Genomic DNA, 17,271 nt, shown 5'->3' with positions numbered 1-17,271 from the left:
ATGCAGAAAATATCAATTATACATGTCCATTTCACTTCACAAATTGTTAAACAAAAAAAAAAAGTAATGTTTATAATCTTTAATTCTTTCTTAAATCATGATTTCGTTGTTCTTATTTGTACCATTGCTAAGGTTGGATTCCAAATACAACCGGCATTCTACATGTTTGGTCAGGCAGATAAAATGCCCTTTTAGGAGACGTTTGGCTAAAGGATTATAAAAATTACTTTCCTAATTTATCTTTTATTAGTCATTTTATTTTGTTTGGTTTGTAAATAAAAATAAATTACAGTAATCTTATATTACTAATGATAATATGATAAATAATATAAGAGGTAATTTGATTACCACCTCCACCTTAGATATTAAAAGAGGTCATCTTAATTTTAATATAACTATATCCTTATTTATTAATTTTTTAAAGGGTAAAAATAATTTTATTTTTAATTAATATAACAAATAATATAAGAATATTTTAAAATAATTAAACAAAAGGGTATTTAAGTAAAATAATATATTAGAATTCTTTTATTACTTTTAATCAAATACAATAATTATTTATATCTATCCATTTTTATTAAATTTTATCAAATATACTAATAATTTATATCTAATAATCTTCAAAATAATTTTGTTATTTTAGTAATAAAACATTCTCCAGACCAAAAACCCCCTTAAAGTATGGTGATGATAAAGATACATATATTAGAATATACATCACTATTGTTCAGTCTCCAATTTTAAAATAATTTCAGTAGTTTTATTAGGAAAAAACTGGAAGAAATACAACAAACGCAACAGGTGAAGCTGGTCAAGTGCCCTACCAAACATAACTGAAATACAATAGTCATTTCTAATGATCAAGTCATGCCTTTGAATTGAAGGGATGCCTTCTGAGTCCATCCGGGCACAACAGATCGAGATTAAACTTCTGAAACTTAAAATTATATGATTCTAGAGACATGGACGTTATAGTATTTTCACAGAGGCTGAAAACGCTATCAGCAGGAGATGAAGGTTTTTGCCGGATGAAGTTAAGGAAGTGCTTCGGAAGATTCAAACTGATTTTGAACGTATGACTTCTTTCATAAGGGAACATCGACACAACCTTATTGGCAATTTCATAAAAACAGATGAATTAAATCCACAAATCTGGGATATCAAAAAGCAACTGATCATAATGGAAGTAGAGTACTCATAACATCCAAAGATTTTAATGTTGGTACAAACTGGGACGCCTGTCATCTTGATATAGGGCGACTATCTGAAGAAGACAATCAGGAGATGTTACTTGATAGTTTTTATCAAAGAGGGCAGTCAGCTTGAGATCGAGGCTGTCATAAATTCACTGAGAAATTTTTGTCGAGGGTGGCCTTTAGACATCTTATGCATTTCAGGTTTGTTGTCAGAGATGGATATTCAAGATCTTTTCTTGAAGCTGTATCTTCACTGTGTTGAAGCAAAAAAAATACACTTGCCATCGCTCTGCTGGATTACATCTTACTCTTTCCCGAATCTACCTTTGAACTTGAAACCCTGTTTTCTTTATTTTGCTGTCTTTCCTGAAGGCTTTGAGATATTCACATGGCACTTGTATCAGCTTTGGATTGCTGAAGGTTTCATCCATCATAACAGTGAGGCAACAGCTGAGGAGTACTTGAAAGAGCTGATAGCCACGGGCTTTGTTCAAGTAGAAAAGAGAACATCTGGAGGTAGAATTAAAACATACAACATTAATGGTTATACCCGGGATATTCTATTTAGCATCATGGTTGAGAAGGTGTAGTTTATCCATGTTCAACTTAAAATTGAAGATGAGCCGCCACTCAAAAGATTTAAACAGCTCTCTATTCATTTTGATGCCAGCATATTTGTACCTTCAAAGTACTCTGCCCCATATCTCTCTTCACTGTTCTGCCTTGGCTCGAAAAGCAACAATCTGGCCCAGATAATCACGTTTCTGAAAACTTCAAACTCAGGCTATTAGATTTGGGAGCTCTGGTTCTCCAACAATATCCCACTGGAATAGGAACTTTGTTTCTTCTGAGGTACTTAAAGTTGGATATTCCTTCCCTCGCCAGAATTCTTTCAGAATTATGCAACAATCTTCCCAGACTGTACACTCTGGACATGCCAAATGGCTCCACAGACGATACAACAGATGATATTTGGAAGATGCACAAACTGAGGCGTCTGAATTTTAAGCTCATCAAATTGCCTGCACATCCTGGGAAATATTGTAACTCTCTGGAAAATCTCAACTTCTTATCAACCTTACACCCCAGTAGTTGTACTCAAGGTATACTGAGCAGACTGCCTAATCTTCCAAGTCTTCGAGTACATTTAAACTTGAGTTCATATCAATCTACGCTGTCCGAAAGCCTCTGTAAACCACTCAATCTTGAATCATTGAAGCTGGTGAATAAAAGTGAGAACTCAATGATCTCAGCAATTAAGCTGAGTGAGTATCAGTTTCCTCCACAACTGACCCAACTGAGCATGTCAAATACTGAACAGAAGGCTGATCCCGTGCCAACACTGGAGAAGCTACAACATCTTATAATCCTCAAGCAGAATCACAATTCTTATATTGGTAGAAAGTTGGCTTCCACTTCCGGTGGTTTCTTAAAGCTCAGGGTTTTGCATCTGAAATCAATGCTGTGGCTAGAAAAGTGGACAATGGAAACAGGAGCCATGCCAAACCTCGAATGTTTAGTTATCAATCCTTGTGCTTACTTGAGAAAGCTTCCTGAAGATCTATGGCACATTAAGACTTTCAACAAATTGGAATTACGGTCGCCACTGTCCGAGCTAAAGCAAAGACTGAAGGATTTTGAGGATGTGGAGCAATACGACTTTCAGATTTACCCCTCTGGAATTTGATTCATATGAGTTTATTTGGTATTACTTCAAACCTCTCAGTAAGTTTTTCTTTTTTTTGTATTATTTCATAATCACTTCAGCCTTCACTATATTTAACTTTATTGAAAGCACATCACATAAGATAATTAAAATAGCAATATAAAAGTTGAAAGCACATCACATAAGATAATTAAAATAGCAAATTGTACACAAATAACATCAAAGAGTAAAGCGGCAGCTACACCAACTTATCAAATGAAAGCCTCTATGCTCGTGTTAAAACCCCAACCTATAGTGCTTCAACATACAACCAACCTTACAAACAAAAACATAGAATTAAAAAGAGAAGAAAATCATACTCTTAACTCCAAACACAGCAACGTTAAAAAGCCATCCGCACCTTAAAATTCAACTGATCATGCCAACACTAACTTTAACATCTCAACATAGACTGATCACTACACAATGCACAAGCATAATAAGTAAATCAAAATAATATTTCCCCAGAAATGTACTAAACTATTCAACAATGAATAGGCAATCTTAGCTATGCCAGACAAAACTCACATGCTGTGGTTGTTGGTATGCCCCTGGCTGCTGGTACTTTCCATATCCAGGATAAACCCCATAATACATGTTCAGGTCTTGGGGTGGAGGCGCATATCTATATGCCTCATATCCTTGTGCATATCCATACTGAGCTTGATCAGGCTGATCCTAAGTCAATGTATCGATTAGCACTACTAATTTTCAAACATAGGGGAACAACATGCACTAAAGAAACAAGTGATGAGAGGCATGATTATAGATATGAAACCTGTTTGTAAGAAGGACTACCTCCACATGAAAGTTGAATGTATTGCCCTCCTAATTGGGTTCCATTCAACATTGACAAGGCTTGCTCCTTACAAGCTCTTAAAAACATCATATGAAACACCAAAATCAAGATGACAATATTGAAAAAGGGAAATAAATCAAAATTACAAATGGTTCACTATTTACCTGTTAGCAAACTATACAAAACCACAATGTTTTCCTGCTGGAATTTTCACATGAACTAACTCACCATATTGACCAAAACCTGATTTCAAAATGTCATCTGAAACACTAGGATCCAAGCCACCAACAAATATCTGAATTCAAGAAGTTGACAAGTCAGTCTGAGTATAAACAAAAAAATTAGTATCAACATGAAGACAACTACGCACTGTCGTATTATTTGGATCATTCTCGCACTGGTTTCCTCGATTATTCTGATAGGTAGCTGCAAATGACAAATACATGTCAGGAAAATAAAAAGATCAAAGTTCATATGGATTTCTGTCCCACAGGCCTGCACACCTAGGCATAACACTGGTCTGTCACATTGAAAACAATCAAACATGGAAATTTTTAAATGGTATTTAGTCGAGAAAACTCGAGGACAATTACATTCCCACACCAACGACCAAATTGACAACGCCATAATGTTTTTATAAAAAGCATAAAAACAAAACCTGATTGATGTAGCAAAAGTCAATTACAAATAGAAAATAACGTTAAGTAAGGAGAATGAAAAAGCATGGGTAAACAATCCAAACAATTTACAAAAGTGAGGGGATTATTACACACTATGCACTTCAATAATTAGGATTAAGGCTTCCACATACAATTTATATAATGTGTTACACAAGTTGTACATCATAAGGCCCATAAACAAAGTAAACACTTTCAAAAAGAAATAAGATCAAAAGAACGTGGTAGAGGCATATTAAACAACTAGAATTTAGCTGCTTCAACAAGCACAAGGCTTTAAAATAATAAAATCAAATAAAAAACTGAAATAACTTACAGAAACACAAGATTCAGATGAACAGTGATTTAATACTTTAACTGAACCTAAATTTGTAGATATAAAACAAACAACTATATATAAGCTAAGGAAATAAATATGCAGCCCGTGTGGTTCGCTTGGGCTGAAATGTTCTCAGAAGCAACCAAAGTAGCAAAGGAGAATAAAAGAATAAACAGGAAGCACAATTAAACAGGAAATGATACAAAAACTTTCTATGACAGAATATACAGCAACATAAATTAACATGCAAGCAGCACTATCCACGGCTGCTCCGTGAGTCTTCCAGCTAGTTTCATGTCAACTATCAAAGCCCAAAAATAAACTCAGGTTCTTTCAATAACATAAAGCATATTTTACAAATGGACTAAAAATGAAAAGAAAATGTAACAGCAAAGGAAATTGATCCGCAAGAAATAAACAACAGTTTTTCGGTATAAATTAATAAAACTAAGAAAAAGAAAAATATTGACTTTGGAAAAGGAACATAATTGGTAAGAGGAATTGGAAAAAGTAACTACAAATGTAGCACAAAATGCCATGAGAAATTGAAGAAGCTTATGACGTAAACAAAATAACTTACCTAAAATGAGGCTGATACAGACCTGGAAAAATGGCTAAGATTTCCAGCTAACTGAAGGTTCCAGCAAAGCTCAACAGCTCCTCCAGCCAGTTTCCAGATTCAGCCTCTTCCTGCAGTCTCAAGTTCAAGGTTCTCTCCAGCATCAACTCAACTAATTAATCTCACAAGCATTCGTCCACAACCAAGCAAAGGAAGAACAAATTGATTTATTCTCCATTTTCATTCATATGTAACATAAAATTGTAATTTTGACAGCTTTCTATTTGAATAAAAATCAAGCAAGTTTTCTATTCCATTTCCATATCCATGGTGAAATAATGTTCCAGCAATATTGCTCCAATCCACAAAATCAAATTCAACAACAAATTCATCAACAAATCCAGTAAGAATTCCACAAAACAACAACCAGAACAATAACAGAAATCAAAATAAAGCTAAGGAATGCTGAGTTCCGAGAGTCAGCCCTCTCCAATCCTATTCTGCTACTCAAAACTTCATCCAACATATTCTGTCCTCATCCAAGCTTTTTTTCCCATTTTATGTGCTGCCTGCTAACTATCAATGGACCCCACCACTGTAAAATTCTGGAAAAGAAGCTTCCATTAATTCAGCTGCCTGGGTGCTTTGTCCAGACTGCCCTCCTCCATTTGGTCTTCTTTTTTGTTCTCAGCTGGGCCAATACTCATACTCCCTGGGCTGCCTTCTGTATTGTTTCCTTTGGGCCTGCGGTGCTAAACTCTTGTAATTAGGTTCCCAACAATACCCCCCCCCCCCCTAAGAGTCTCACCTTGTCCTCAAGGTGAAAAGAAGGAAAGTGCTCCTGGACCTCTATATAGTCTTCCCAAGAGTTTTCACATGGAGGTAGGTGCTGCCATTTGAGAAGGACTTCCAGGCTGCCATTCTTAGCAAAACGAGTTTCCAACACGGCCTCCGGTTGCAATTTGAGCTCTAAATCATCCGTGAGGCAGGTGGGCAATGGTTGGGATTGAATTTCAGTCCCTACCATCTTCTTGAGCTGAGAGACATGGAAAACGGGGTGAATTTTGGTACCCGGTGGTAAGAGCAAACGATATGCAACCGCTCCAATCTTCTCAAGAATGTCGTAAGGCCCATAAAACCGAGGGCTTAGCTTCTCATTGGGACGTTTAGCCAAATTTTTAAAACGATAAGGTTGTAGCTTGAGGAAGACCTTATCACCCACCTCAAATTGGACTTCTCTTCTTTTCAAGTCGACTTGTCTTTTCATTCGTTCTTGGGCACGATGTAGGTGGTCTTTAAGCTCATTCAAAATAGCATCCCTTTGTTGTAACAAAACACCCACGTCATCAATTTTGGATGCCATGGAACCCCACCTAAGTAATGTTGGAGGGTCACGCCCATACAAAGCTTTAAAAGGGGTCATGCCAATGGAGCTATGGAAGGAAGTATTGTACCAATATTCCGCCCAAGGAAGCCATTTGGTCCAACTACGGGGCCGTTGAACACAAAAACAACGTAGATAAGTCTCAAGGCTACGATTAAGGATCTCGGTTTGGCCATCGGTTTGGGGATGATAAGCGGTACTAAACTTCAAAACGGTCCCCATAACACGAAATAGCTCAGTCCAAAAATGACTCATGAAAAGACGGTCTCGATCGGAGATGATGGAGCGAGGGTAACCATGAAGACGAACAATGTCCCTCCCAAATAACTCAGCCACATCTTTTGCAGTATACGGATGCAAGAGCAACAAGAAATGAGAGTACTTTGTCAATCGGTCAACTATGACGAGTATAGTGTCTCCTTGACTCGTGCGGGGTAGGCCTCCAATAAAATCCATAGTAATGTCGTCCCAAACTTTATCGGGGATTGGCAAGGGTTGCAACAATCCAGCTGGGCTCATAGCTTGATATTTACTCCGTTGACAAACTTCACAACTAGCCACATAGTCCTTAATAGACTTTTTCATCCCAATCTAGAAGAATACCGCTGTAATCCTTTTATAAGTACGGAAAAACCCCGAATGTCCACCAAAAGGGGAAGCATGAAACTCAGACAAAACAACCGGAAGAACCGTGGAATGGGGAGCAAGCACCAATCTACCTTTATAAAAAAGAATCCCATTTTTCAATACAAAAATTGGCATGGCTGTTTGGGTCCCGAAGTAAATCTTGAATAATTCCTCGATAATGGTGATCAGACTGAACCTCCTCGGCCACAATATCACCCTCAACCCATGAACTAGTAGAGAGAGCGGCCAGGTTAGTGCAAATGGGTAATCTGGAAAAGGCATCCGCAGCTTTGTTTTCAACCCCCGAGCGATACTGAATCTCAAAATCAAATCCCAACAATTTCATCACCCAACGTTGTTGGTCCCCACTCACAATTGTTGCTCCATCAAATATTTGAGGCTCTTTTGGTCGGTTCGTACTATGAAGTGTTTCCCCAATAAATAGTGTCGCCATTTCTGTAAAGCCAAGACTATAGCCATTAACTCCCGCTCATAGATAGATTTTGCTTGACTCCTTGGAGATAAAGCTTGACTCATGAAGGAAATTGGCCTGCCACCTTGCATAAGAACCGCCCCGATACCTATAGCCGATGCATCTGTCTCCACAATAAATGGTTGAGTAAAATCTGGCATTGCTAACACTGGAACCGTAGTCATAGTCTTCTTAAGAGTCTCAAAGGCATGCGTAGCTTCATCCGACCACAAAAAGGAATTCTTTTTCAAGAGTTGAGTGAGAGGTGCGGCGATTCGCCCATAATTGCGAACGAATCGGCGATAGTACCCTGTGAGACCCAGAAATCCTCGAAGCTCAGTAATGTCTTTGGGAAGTGGCCAATCAACCATACATTGAATTTTTTTGGGGTCAGCAGCAACTCTTGAGGCAGAAATAATGTGGCCCAAATATTCAAGCTGTGTCACGGCAAAAGAGCATTTTTTCCTATTTAAGACCAAGTGGTGTTCTGAAAGCAAGGTCAATGCTGTATGCAAGTGCTCGAGGTGATCTGCAAGGTCTCGACTGTAAATCAATATATCATCAAAGAATACCAATATGAAACGACGTAAGTGGTCACGAAAAACCGTATTCATTAAGGCTTGGAAAGTGGCCGGTGCATTGGACAAACCAAAGGGCATTACTAAGAACTCGTAATGTCCATTATGGGTCCGAAAAGTTGTTTTCTCAATATCATTGTCAACAATCCTAATCTGATGATATCCAGACTTCAAATCTAATTTACTAAAGATGGTGGCGCCAGATAATTCATCTAACAATTCATCAATAGCTGGAATAGGAAACTTATCTGGTATCGTGAGCTTGTTGAAGACCCTGTAATCAACACAAAAACGCCAACCTCCATCTTTTTTCTGAACCAGCAGAACCGGGTTGGAGAAAGGGCTGATACTTGGGCAGATGATGCCTGCCTTTAACATGTCTTGGATCTGCCTTTCCACTTCATTTTTCTGATGATGCGGATAGCGGTAAGGGCGAATGTTGGGTGGAATGGCGCCCTCCACTAGCCGTATAGCATGATCACGAGTTTGTCGAGGAGGGAGACCTGAAGGTTCCTCGAATAAATGTTGGAAGTGTTGCAAAACTGCAGTAATTTCTGGCTGTTCTGGACTGCTGTCCTCCATCACAGTATGAGTGAGTTCAATCCAGTAGACAAGGTTGCTTGATTTTAAAGTTTTACAGAACCCACGGAGAGAAGTTTCTCTGATAGTCAAGGAGGGGTCCCCCTGGAGAGATACTTGCTGGCCATTCCAATTAAACCACATAGTTAATGATTGCCAGTCACTGTGGACGATTCCTAACGTAGACAGCCAATCCATTCCAAGAATTACATCCACATTACCAAGCTGGAAGACATAAAAATCCTGAAGGAAATGAATGGAGCCCAAGTGTAGTTTAACTGCTCTGCAAACGCCGCCTCCCTTGATGCTCTGTCCGTTTCCTACAGTAACTGAAAATGCTTTTTGGTGGATCTGGAGAGCTAAGTCCTTGACTACTTGTTGAGAGAGGAAGCTGTGAGTGGCGCCGGAGTCGACCAATACCACTACCTCAGTCTCGGAAATTTTTCCTAGCAACTTCATTGAGCGAGGGGAGTTAATACCTGCCACCGAGTGGCTCGACAACTCAATATCCTGCCCATCCTGGTGCGGAGGCTCTGGTGCTGCGTCCGTTGGTTCTGTCGACTCTTCTTCACCGTCTTCACAAAGCATCAGTCGAAGCTGTCGGAATCGGCATTGATGGTTGAAGCTGTACTTGTCACCGCACTTGAAACAAAGTCCCTGAGCGATCCTGGCCTGGATTTCGGGCTGAGAGAGTCGACGAGGAAAAGGAGGCAGAGGTGGCCGCTTACTAAAAAGAGGTGAGGGGTGTGTGGTTGGTGGGGGAGCGGAGAAACTGGAATGATCGGAACCATGGGACGGTGATTTTGGTTGGCCGGCAGGTAAGGAGGATGGTGGGAGTAAGGCTGAGGTGGCTGAATGGGTGGGTGTGTGGTTCGTCGGTGGTGGAAAATTTGAGGTTGAGGGAGAAGGGGTGGAGATATTCGTTGGAGAAGGGGTTTGGGTTTGGGTTTGGGGAAGAATTGAGTAAGGGATACGGGTCGAGGCAATAGTATTGGGCGGGTTGCTTATATTGGGTAATGGGCCAGCCTGAGTTAGAGGTGGGCTGGATGCTGGGAACTGAGGGTGGGCTTGGGCTGTAGGTAGGTAGGCTGGGTAATGAAATTGGTTTGGCCTTGAGTGTGGAAGGTTGGGTTCGGCCCAATTAGGCTGTGGAAGCTGGTTGGGGTTGTGTGAAGTTGGGCTTGGAAAGGGTGGGTGCAGATAGAAGCCCGTTGGTGCGCTGAGAAGGGAATTGGCTTGACCCGGTTGGGCAGCTTCTGCTTTACCCGAATTTCCTCCCATGCCATATAACGCCCAGTCACGTTGTTCTACGTCCGCCGCCATCTGCATCAGCGAACGAAGGTCTGTCGGTGCTAACAGCCGCAGTTCAGCTTGAATACGGGGGCTCAACCCAGCCATGAAGGCGCCTTTCAGCCACTCAATGGAGACCGCCGGCAACATGGCCACCAGTTGCTCAAAGCGTGCTCGGTACTCTGCTATTGTCCCTGTCTGCCGATGGAGAATGATTTGTTCATAGGGCGTACGGTTTTGCGTCAACCCGAAACGGAGAAGTAGCTCCTCCTTCAACTCCCTCCATTCTCTGAACGGCTGCCACAACTCCCTAAATTGCCACCAGCTCAAAGCCTCGCCTTCGAAACAAAGGATCACCGCCGGTATTCGTTCCCTTTCATCCATCCCGTTCATCTGAAAATATCGCTCAGCCTTGGCGATCCAACCCCATGGGTTCCCACCGTCAAACAAGGGGAGCTCCATCCTCCTGTGAAAATGGTCCCGTCGGTTCCAGTGTTCTGCTTGGCCAAGGTGTGGCCTGTAGTTGTTCCTGGAAGCCTCTCCGTAAGCTACTCCAGGAAATAAAGGTGGCGGGGGTGGAACGGTCGGACCAAAATTTTCTTCCACAACAACGTGCGGATCCGGTGGAAGTGGTGCATGCGAATGGATGGCAGTGGTGGTCGGCCCTATTTCAGTTTCTTTTCCCCTTAAGTTCTTCGACAATAACTGCCGTATCTCATACAAGTTTTCATCTATTTTTCAAGCCGTGAGGTTGCTTGAGCTTCTGAATGCCCTAGCTTCTCATCTATTGTCGCCACTTTCTCTGCCAAGTCCTTGTAATACTTCTCTAACTCCTCAACTCTCCCTTCCATTCTTGTCGTTACCATTACCCGGTTCGTCGGCTCTGATACCAAGTTGATACAGACCTGGAAAAATGGCTAAAATTTCCAGCTAACTGAAGGTTCCAGCAAAGCTCAACAGCTCCTCCAGCCAGTTTCCAGATTCAGCCTCTTCCTGCAGTCTCAAGTTCAAGGTTCTCTCCAGCATTAACTCAACTAATTAATCTCACAAGCATTCGTCCACAACCAAGCAAAGGAAGAACAAATTGATTTATTCTCCATTTTCATTCATATGTAACATAAAATTGTAATTTTGACAGCTTTCTATTTGAATAAAAATCAAGCAAGTTTTCTATTCCATTTCCATATCCATGGTGAAATAATGTTCCAGCAATATTGCTCCAATCCACAAAATCAAATTCAACAACAAATTCATCAACAAATCCAGTAAGAATTCCACAAAACAACAACCAGAACAATAACAGAAATCAAAATAAAGCTAAGGAATGCTGAGTTCCGAGAGTCAGCCCTCTCCAATCCTATTCTGCTACTCAAAACTTCATCCAACATATTCTGTCCTCATCCAAGCTTTTTTTCCCATTTTATGTGCTGCCTGCTAACTATCAATGGACCCCACCACTGTAAAATTCTGGAAAAGAAGCTTCCATTAATTCAGCTGCCTGGGTGCTTTGTCCAGACTGCCCTCCTCCATTTGGTCTTCTTTTTTGTTCTCAGCTGGGCCAATACTCATACTCCTTGGGCTGCCTTCTGTATTGTTTCCTTTGGGCCTGCGGTGGTAAACTCTTGTAATTAGGTTCCCAACAGAGGCCACGCATTAAAGTGGAATCATTTCATCCGAAATCAGTTCCAGGCCGCCCATAATGGAGCCTCTTGGCGTCCTGCTTTTTGTCCTTACAGTATTATAAAATCTCACTGCATTTTCTTTTTGCAACTTTTGAGTTCATTTAATGTCCTCATCCTCACTTTGGCTTCGAATCCCCCTTCTCCATATTCTTGAATCTCTGTTTGATACCTAAAAGCCTACATGAACTTTTCTCTCCACAACTTTGGAGCAAATGTCACATCCTTACCTTGGTTTCGTACACATGTCCTCCTCGCACTTTTATTTGTACTTACAAGTCCTACATGCTTCCTTATCTTAGCTTGTTGTCCACTTTCTCGACATACTTAATACTTGCGTCCTTACATAATTCAGATAAAAAATTGAATTTCGCCCTTAATAAACCCTAAACTTTTAATACATGTTTTACCCTCCTCTTCAACTTTAAGAACCTAAGGCAAATACATTTGGCTACTCTTTGAAAAGTACGTAAATTCATCAAATCCATGCAACAAACTTGCTTTCCTCAAAGTATAGATCTAAATGCTACTGTTTATTTTATAAAAAAAAAATACATTAGATTAAGTTGAATCTATGTTTCCTGTTCAAATATCTAAAAAAAGAAATTGTGAAAATTTAGAAAATTTTCATGTGGTAGGCTAACCGACCAGTGTACCACTTAGTGTGAAATTTTTAGGTCAGTTAACCTAGGACCTGACTCATCACTTATTTGGTGTATATTTGGTAGGACGGCCAGCTTAGGACCTACCACTTACATAAGTGGTACGACTAGCTGCATCCAAAACCAACCGAGCTACCTGGTCAACCTTATGAAAATTTTATACCAATGAAGGTCCTATATTTGTTTACAATGTTTGAGTTAAATTAACATCTTCATCCCTATTTTGGTTTTGTATCCCCCTGTATCCTTATTCCTTAATCTCTATTTTATACCAATGAAGGTCTTATACTTCGAGTCTTGAAAGTCTATTTGAACTCTTCTCTCTACAACCTTAGAGCTAATGTCACATCCTCATCTTGGCTTTGTATTCTTCTTACCAATCATGTAAGACCTTCCCTGTCTATCGATTGAGCTCATATGGTCTCCTTATCTTGGCTTGCTTATCCTCCTCCTCATATTTGATATTCACGTCCTTATATTATTAGAAAATCTTAATAGACTATTTTTCATTTGATACCCATTGAGTTTATTCGACGTCCTCATCCTCAGTTTGGATTCATGTTGCCCTTGTCCTCATACCTGTATCTGTATTTGTTACTAGTGAAGGTTTCATATTTCTAGCCCTAAAAGTGTCCTCATCTTTGCTATATATTTGTACTTACGATTCATGTAAGATTTTCCCTTACCATCCTTAAAGTTGGATTGTCATCAACCTTCTCCACATACATGATATTTGCATCCTTAAGGTCTCATAGTTAAAGAGTCCTAAAAGCTCAAATAAACTCTTCTCTCTACAACCTTAGAGCTAATGTCACATCATCATCTTAGCTTCATATGCATGTCCCCTTCACACTTGTATTCCTCTTACCAGTCGTTCAAGACTTTCCCTTTCCATCATTAGAGCTCATATGGCCTCCTCATCTCGGCTTGCTCATCCTCCTCCTTATCCTTGATAGTCACGTCATTATATTATTATAAAATTTTGATAGCTTGTTTTTTTTTTAATAACCATTGAGTTAATTCAACGTCCTACTCCTAAGTTTGGAACCCTTATCCTCATACTTGAATCTTTGTCTGATACCAGTGAAGGTTTCACACTTTGAGTCCTAAAAGCCTTTACGAACTCTTTTCTCCACAACCTTAGAGCTAATGTCGCATCCTCATTTTGGCTTTGTATGCGAGAATTCTCCTCACACATGTATTTCTACTTATGAGTCAGATAAGATTTTCCCTTTCCATCCTTAAACTTGGCTTGCCATGAACCTTCTCCACATACCTGATGTACACGTCCTTAAAGGTCTTATACTTCAAGTCTTAAAAGCCCAAATGCACTCTTCCTTCCACAACCCTATAGCTAATGTCGAATCCACATCATGGCTTCGTATACGTGTCCTCTTCACACTTGTATACTTCTTACTAGTCGTGCAAGACTTTCCCTTTCCATCATTAGAATTCATATGACCTCTTTATCTTGGCTTGCTTATCCTCCTCCTTATACTTGATATTCACATCCTTATAATATTATAAAATTTTAATAGGTTGTTTTCCTTCTGATAACACCATTGAGTTAATTCAACGTCCTCATCCTCAATTTGGATTCGTGTTGCTCTTGTCCTCATATTTGATACTAGTGAAGGTTTCATAATTCGAGTCCTAAAAGCCTCCATAAACTCTTTTCTCCATAACCTTATAACTAATATCGCATCCTCGCTTCGTATGCGTATGTTCCTCTCACATTTGTATTTCTACTTACAAGTCATGTAAGAATTTCCCTTTCCATCCTTAAATTTGGCTTGTTATCAGCCTTCGCATACCTGATGTTTGCATCTTTAAAGTTTTCATACTTTAGGCCTAAAAGCCTAAATGAACTCTTCTTAACACAACCTAAGAGCTAATATCGCATCCTTATCTTTGCTTCGAATGTGTATCCTCACACTTGTATTTTTCTTACCAGTCGTGCAAGATTTTCCCTTCCTATCATTAAAACTATCATGGGCTCCTACTTCTCCTTATACTTGATATTATCATCCTTACATTATTATAAAATCTTAATCGGCTATTTTTCTTTCAATAACCATTGAGTTAATTCAACGTTCTCATCCTTAGTTTGGATTCGTGTCACTTTAGTCGTTATACTCGAACCTCTATTTGATACAAGTGAACGTTTCATACTTTGAGTCCTAAAAACGTCCATGAACTCTTCTTTATACAACCTTAGAGCTAATATCACATCTTCATCTTGGCTTCCTATGTGTGTCCTCATTTTTGTAATTCCTACTTTCTAGTCGTGCAAGATTTTTGTTTTCTATTATCCTTAGAGCAAATGTGGCCTCCTCATACTTGATGCTCGCGTCCTTAAAGGTCTCATACTTCAAATCCTAAAAACCTAAATGAACTCTCTGCAAACCTTAGAGCTAATGTCGCATCCTCCTCTCGGCTTCGTATGAGTATTCGCCTCACACTTGTATTCTTCTTATCAGTCTTGCAAAACTTTCCCTTTCCATAATTAAAGCTCATATAAACTCCTCATCTAAGTTTGCTTGTCCTCCTGCTTATACTTCATATTCACGTCCTTGCATTATTATAAAATCTTAAAAGGCAATTTTTCTTTCGATAACCATTTTGTTAATTCGACGCCCCTATCCTTAGTTTGGCTTTGTGTTGCCCTTGTCCTCATACATGAATTTTTGTTTGATACCAGTGAAGGTTCCATACTTCAAGTCCTAAAAGCCTCTATGAAATATTTTCTCCACAACCTTAAAGCTAATGTCACATTTACAGCTTGGCTCCGTATGTGTGTGTTCTCCTCACAATTGTATTTCTACTTACGAGTCATGCAAGATTTTGAAACAACAATCGAATATCTGTTTGGAATAGCCTCAAGAGTTGCTTAGAGTTCTTAAAGTTGAAAACAAGGGTAAAACTAGTATTAAGTTGGATTTTTGGCTAAAAATGTATAATTAAAGAAATTATGGTAAAATTCTATCAATGTTTAAAAAATAGATAAACTAATTTTTCAAGACAATAGTAAAACTAGTATTAACTTAGATTTTTGACTAAAATTGTATAATGAAAAAAATTATAATGAAATTTTATCGAAGTTTAAAAAATAGTTAAACTATTTTTTTCCCCTTTCCCTTTCCCTTTCTATACCTAGAGCAAATATGGTTGGCACCTCATCTCGACTTGTTGTCTTCCTACTACTCATACTTGATGCTTATACTTGAATCTCTGTTTGATACTAATAAAGGTTTCATTTTTGGTGTCTAAAAAGCCTAAATGAATTTTTCTCTCTACAATCCTTGAGCTAATGTCGCATCCAAAATTTGGCTTCGTATAAGTGCCCTCCTCACACTTGTATTCTACTTATCAATCGAGCAAGATTTTCCCTTTTCCATCCTTAGAGCTAATGTAGTCTCCTCATCTTGGCTATTACCCTCCTCATATTTGGCATTCGAGTAAATTATTATAAAATCTTAATAGGTTATTTTCTGTTTACAATCTTTGAGTTAATTCAACGTACTAATTCTCATTTTAATTTCATATCCTCTTGGTTCTCATGCTTGAATCTTAGTTCAACATCCTCATCCATATTTTGGATTCGTATGCCCCCTTGTCTCTTAAATCCCTATTTGATACTAGTGAAAGTCTCATGCTTAGAGTCTTGAAAGTCTAAATGAAAACCTTTCAGCATCCTTAGAACTAATGTCACTTCCGCATCTTGGTTTGTATGCATGTCCTCCTCACACTTGTATTCTTCTTGCCAATTGTGGAAGATTCTCCCTTTCCATCATTATAGCTAATATGGTTTCGTATGCATGTCCTCCTCACACTTGTATTCTTCTTACCAGTTGTGGAAGATTCTTCCCTTCCATCATTATAGCTAATATGACCTCCTCACCTTGGTTTGCTATCCTTCTTCTTCTTATAGTTTATATTCACATCCTTACGCTATTCCAACGTCCTCATCCTCAGTTTGGATTCGTGTCGCCTTTGTCTTTATACTTGAATCTCTATTTGATACCAGTGAAGGTTTACTTCGAGTCCTAAAAGCCTCCACGAACTCTTCTCTCTACCTTAAAGTTAATGTCCCATCCTCGTCTTGGCTATATGTGTGTGTCCTCCTCACAATTGTATTTCTACTTACCAATCATGTAAGATTTTTCCCTTGCCATCCTTAAAGTTGGCTTGTTATCAACCTTCTCCACATGCTTGATGTCCGCATAAAAATAAATGTTCTTCCTTATAAATATACCATAAACCGAATAAATATATCATAAACCTAGTTGTGTGAACCTTACATAGTTCGAAATAAAAATAGTTATTCTCCAATGGTGTGAACCTAAATAACAAACTTTGATGTTGAAGGAACATAATTTGTTAGAAAGGTCTCATATTCTTATTCTTGAATATAGGCAAAATGTGATCCTCACTTTGGCTTCGTATCTCTATTTTCTACCAGTGAAGGTAAAGGCTTCATATACTTTGACTCTCGCAACCTCCATTAACTCTCCTATCTCCAACCTTTGAGCTAATGTCGCTTCCACATCTTCGCTCGTATGCGTGTCCTTCTCACACTTGTATTTCTACTTAAAGTTGTGCAAGATTTTTCCCCTTTTATCATTAGAGCTAATGTAAATTATCAGAAGTCGCATTCCCTACCTAAAAAGCTAACATCATTAGCTTTATATGTTTTCTACAATATCTCCTTAAAATCTGCTACAACAACTAGATAAGTTATTCCT

The 17,271-nt window shown here is 39.0% G+C and overlaps 2 protein-coding genes across 13 annotated transcripts in view; both read right to left on the bottom strand.

Moving 5' to 3' along the window:
* LOC123202716 overlaps positions 1–17,271 on the bottom strand; it is a 52,241-nt gene that overhangs the window by 20,866 nt on the left and 14,104 nt on the right. Inside the window, exon 14 of one of the 6 annotated variants that reach the window (XM_044618771.1) lies at positions 11,829–11,902. The exons of 4 other annotated variants lie outside the window; for them this stretch is intronic. The gene's annotated coding sequence lies outside the window, so the exon portion shown is untranslated. Of the gene's footprint in view, positions 1–11,828; positions 11,903–11,946; positions 17,270–17,271 lie in introns of those variants that run through there. One more of the 6 variants, XM_044618767.1, reaches the window with a different exon arrangement.
* On the bottom strand, positions 739–10,648 carry LOC123202715. 7 transcript variants are annotated; one of them, XM_044618763.1, is made up of 7 exons: positions 5,277–10,648; positions 4,071–4,126; positions 3,865–3,995; positions 3,680–3,776; positions 3,430–3,579; positions 3,263–3,320; positions 739–3,177 (listed from the first exon to the last, which is right to left on the bottom strand). In XM_044618763.1, exon 1 carries the CDS (start codon positions 10,645–10,647, stop codon positions 7,636–7,638), a length of 3,012 nt encoding a protein of 1,003 aa, XP_044474698.1. In that variant the 5' UTR covers position 10,648; the 3' UTR covers positions 739–3,177; positions 3,263–3,320; positions 3,430–3,579; positions 3,680–3,776; positions 3,865–3,995; positions 4,071–4,126; positions 5,277–7,635. The 7 variants fall into 7 exon arrangements, with proteins under 7 accessions (XP_044474698.1, XP_044474694.1, XP_044474700.1 ...); XM_044618759.1 differs by having other exon boundaries at positions 739–3,320; XM_044618765.1 differs by lacking the exon at positions 3,263–3,320 and having other exon boundaries at positions 739–2,872.

The sequence above is a fragment of the Mangifera indica genome, chromosome 19, assembly GCF_011075055.1.
Source record: "Mangifera indica cultivar Alphonso chromosome 19, CATAS_Mindica_2.1, whole genome shotgun sequence".
In the NCBI taxonomy this organism is placed as follows: domain Eukaryota; kingdom Viridiplantae; phylum Streptophyta; class Magnoliopsida; order Sapindales; family Anacardiaceae; genus Mangifera; species Mangifera indica.
This window is presented reverse-complemented; position numbering and strand designations above follow the sequence as displayed.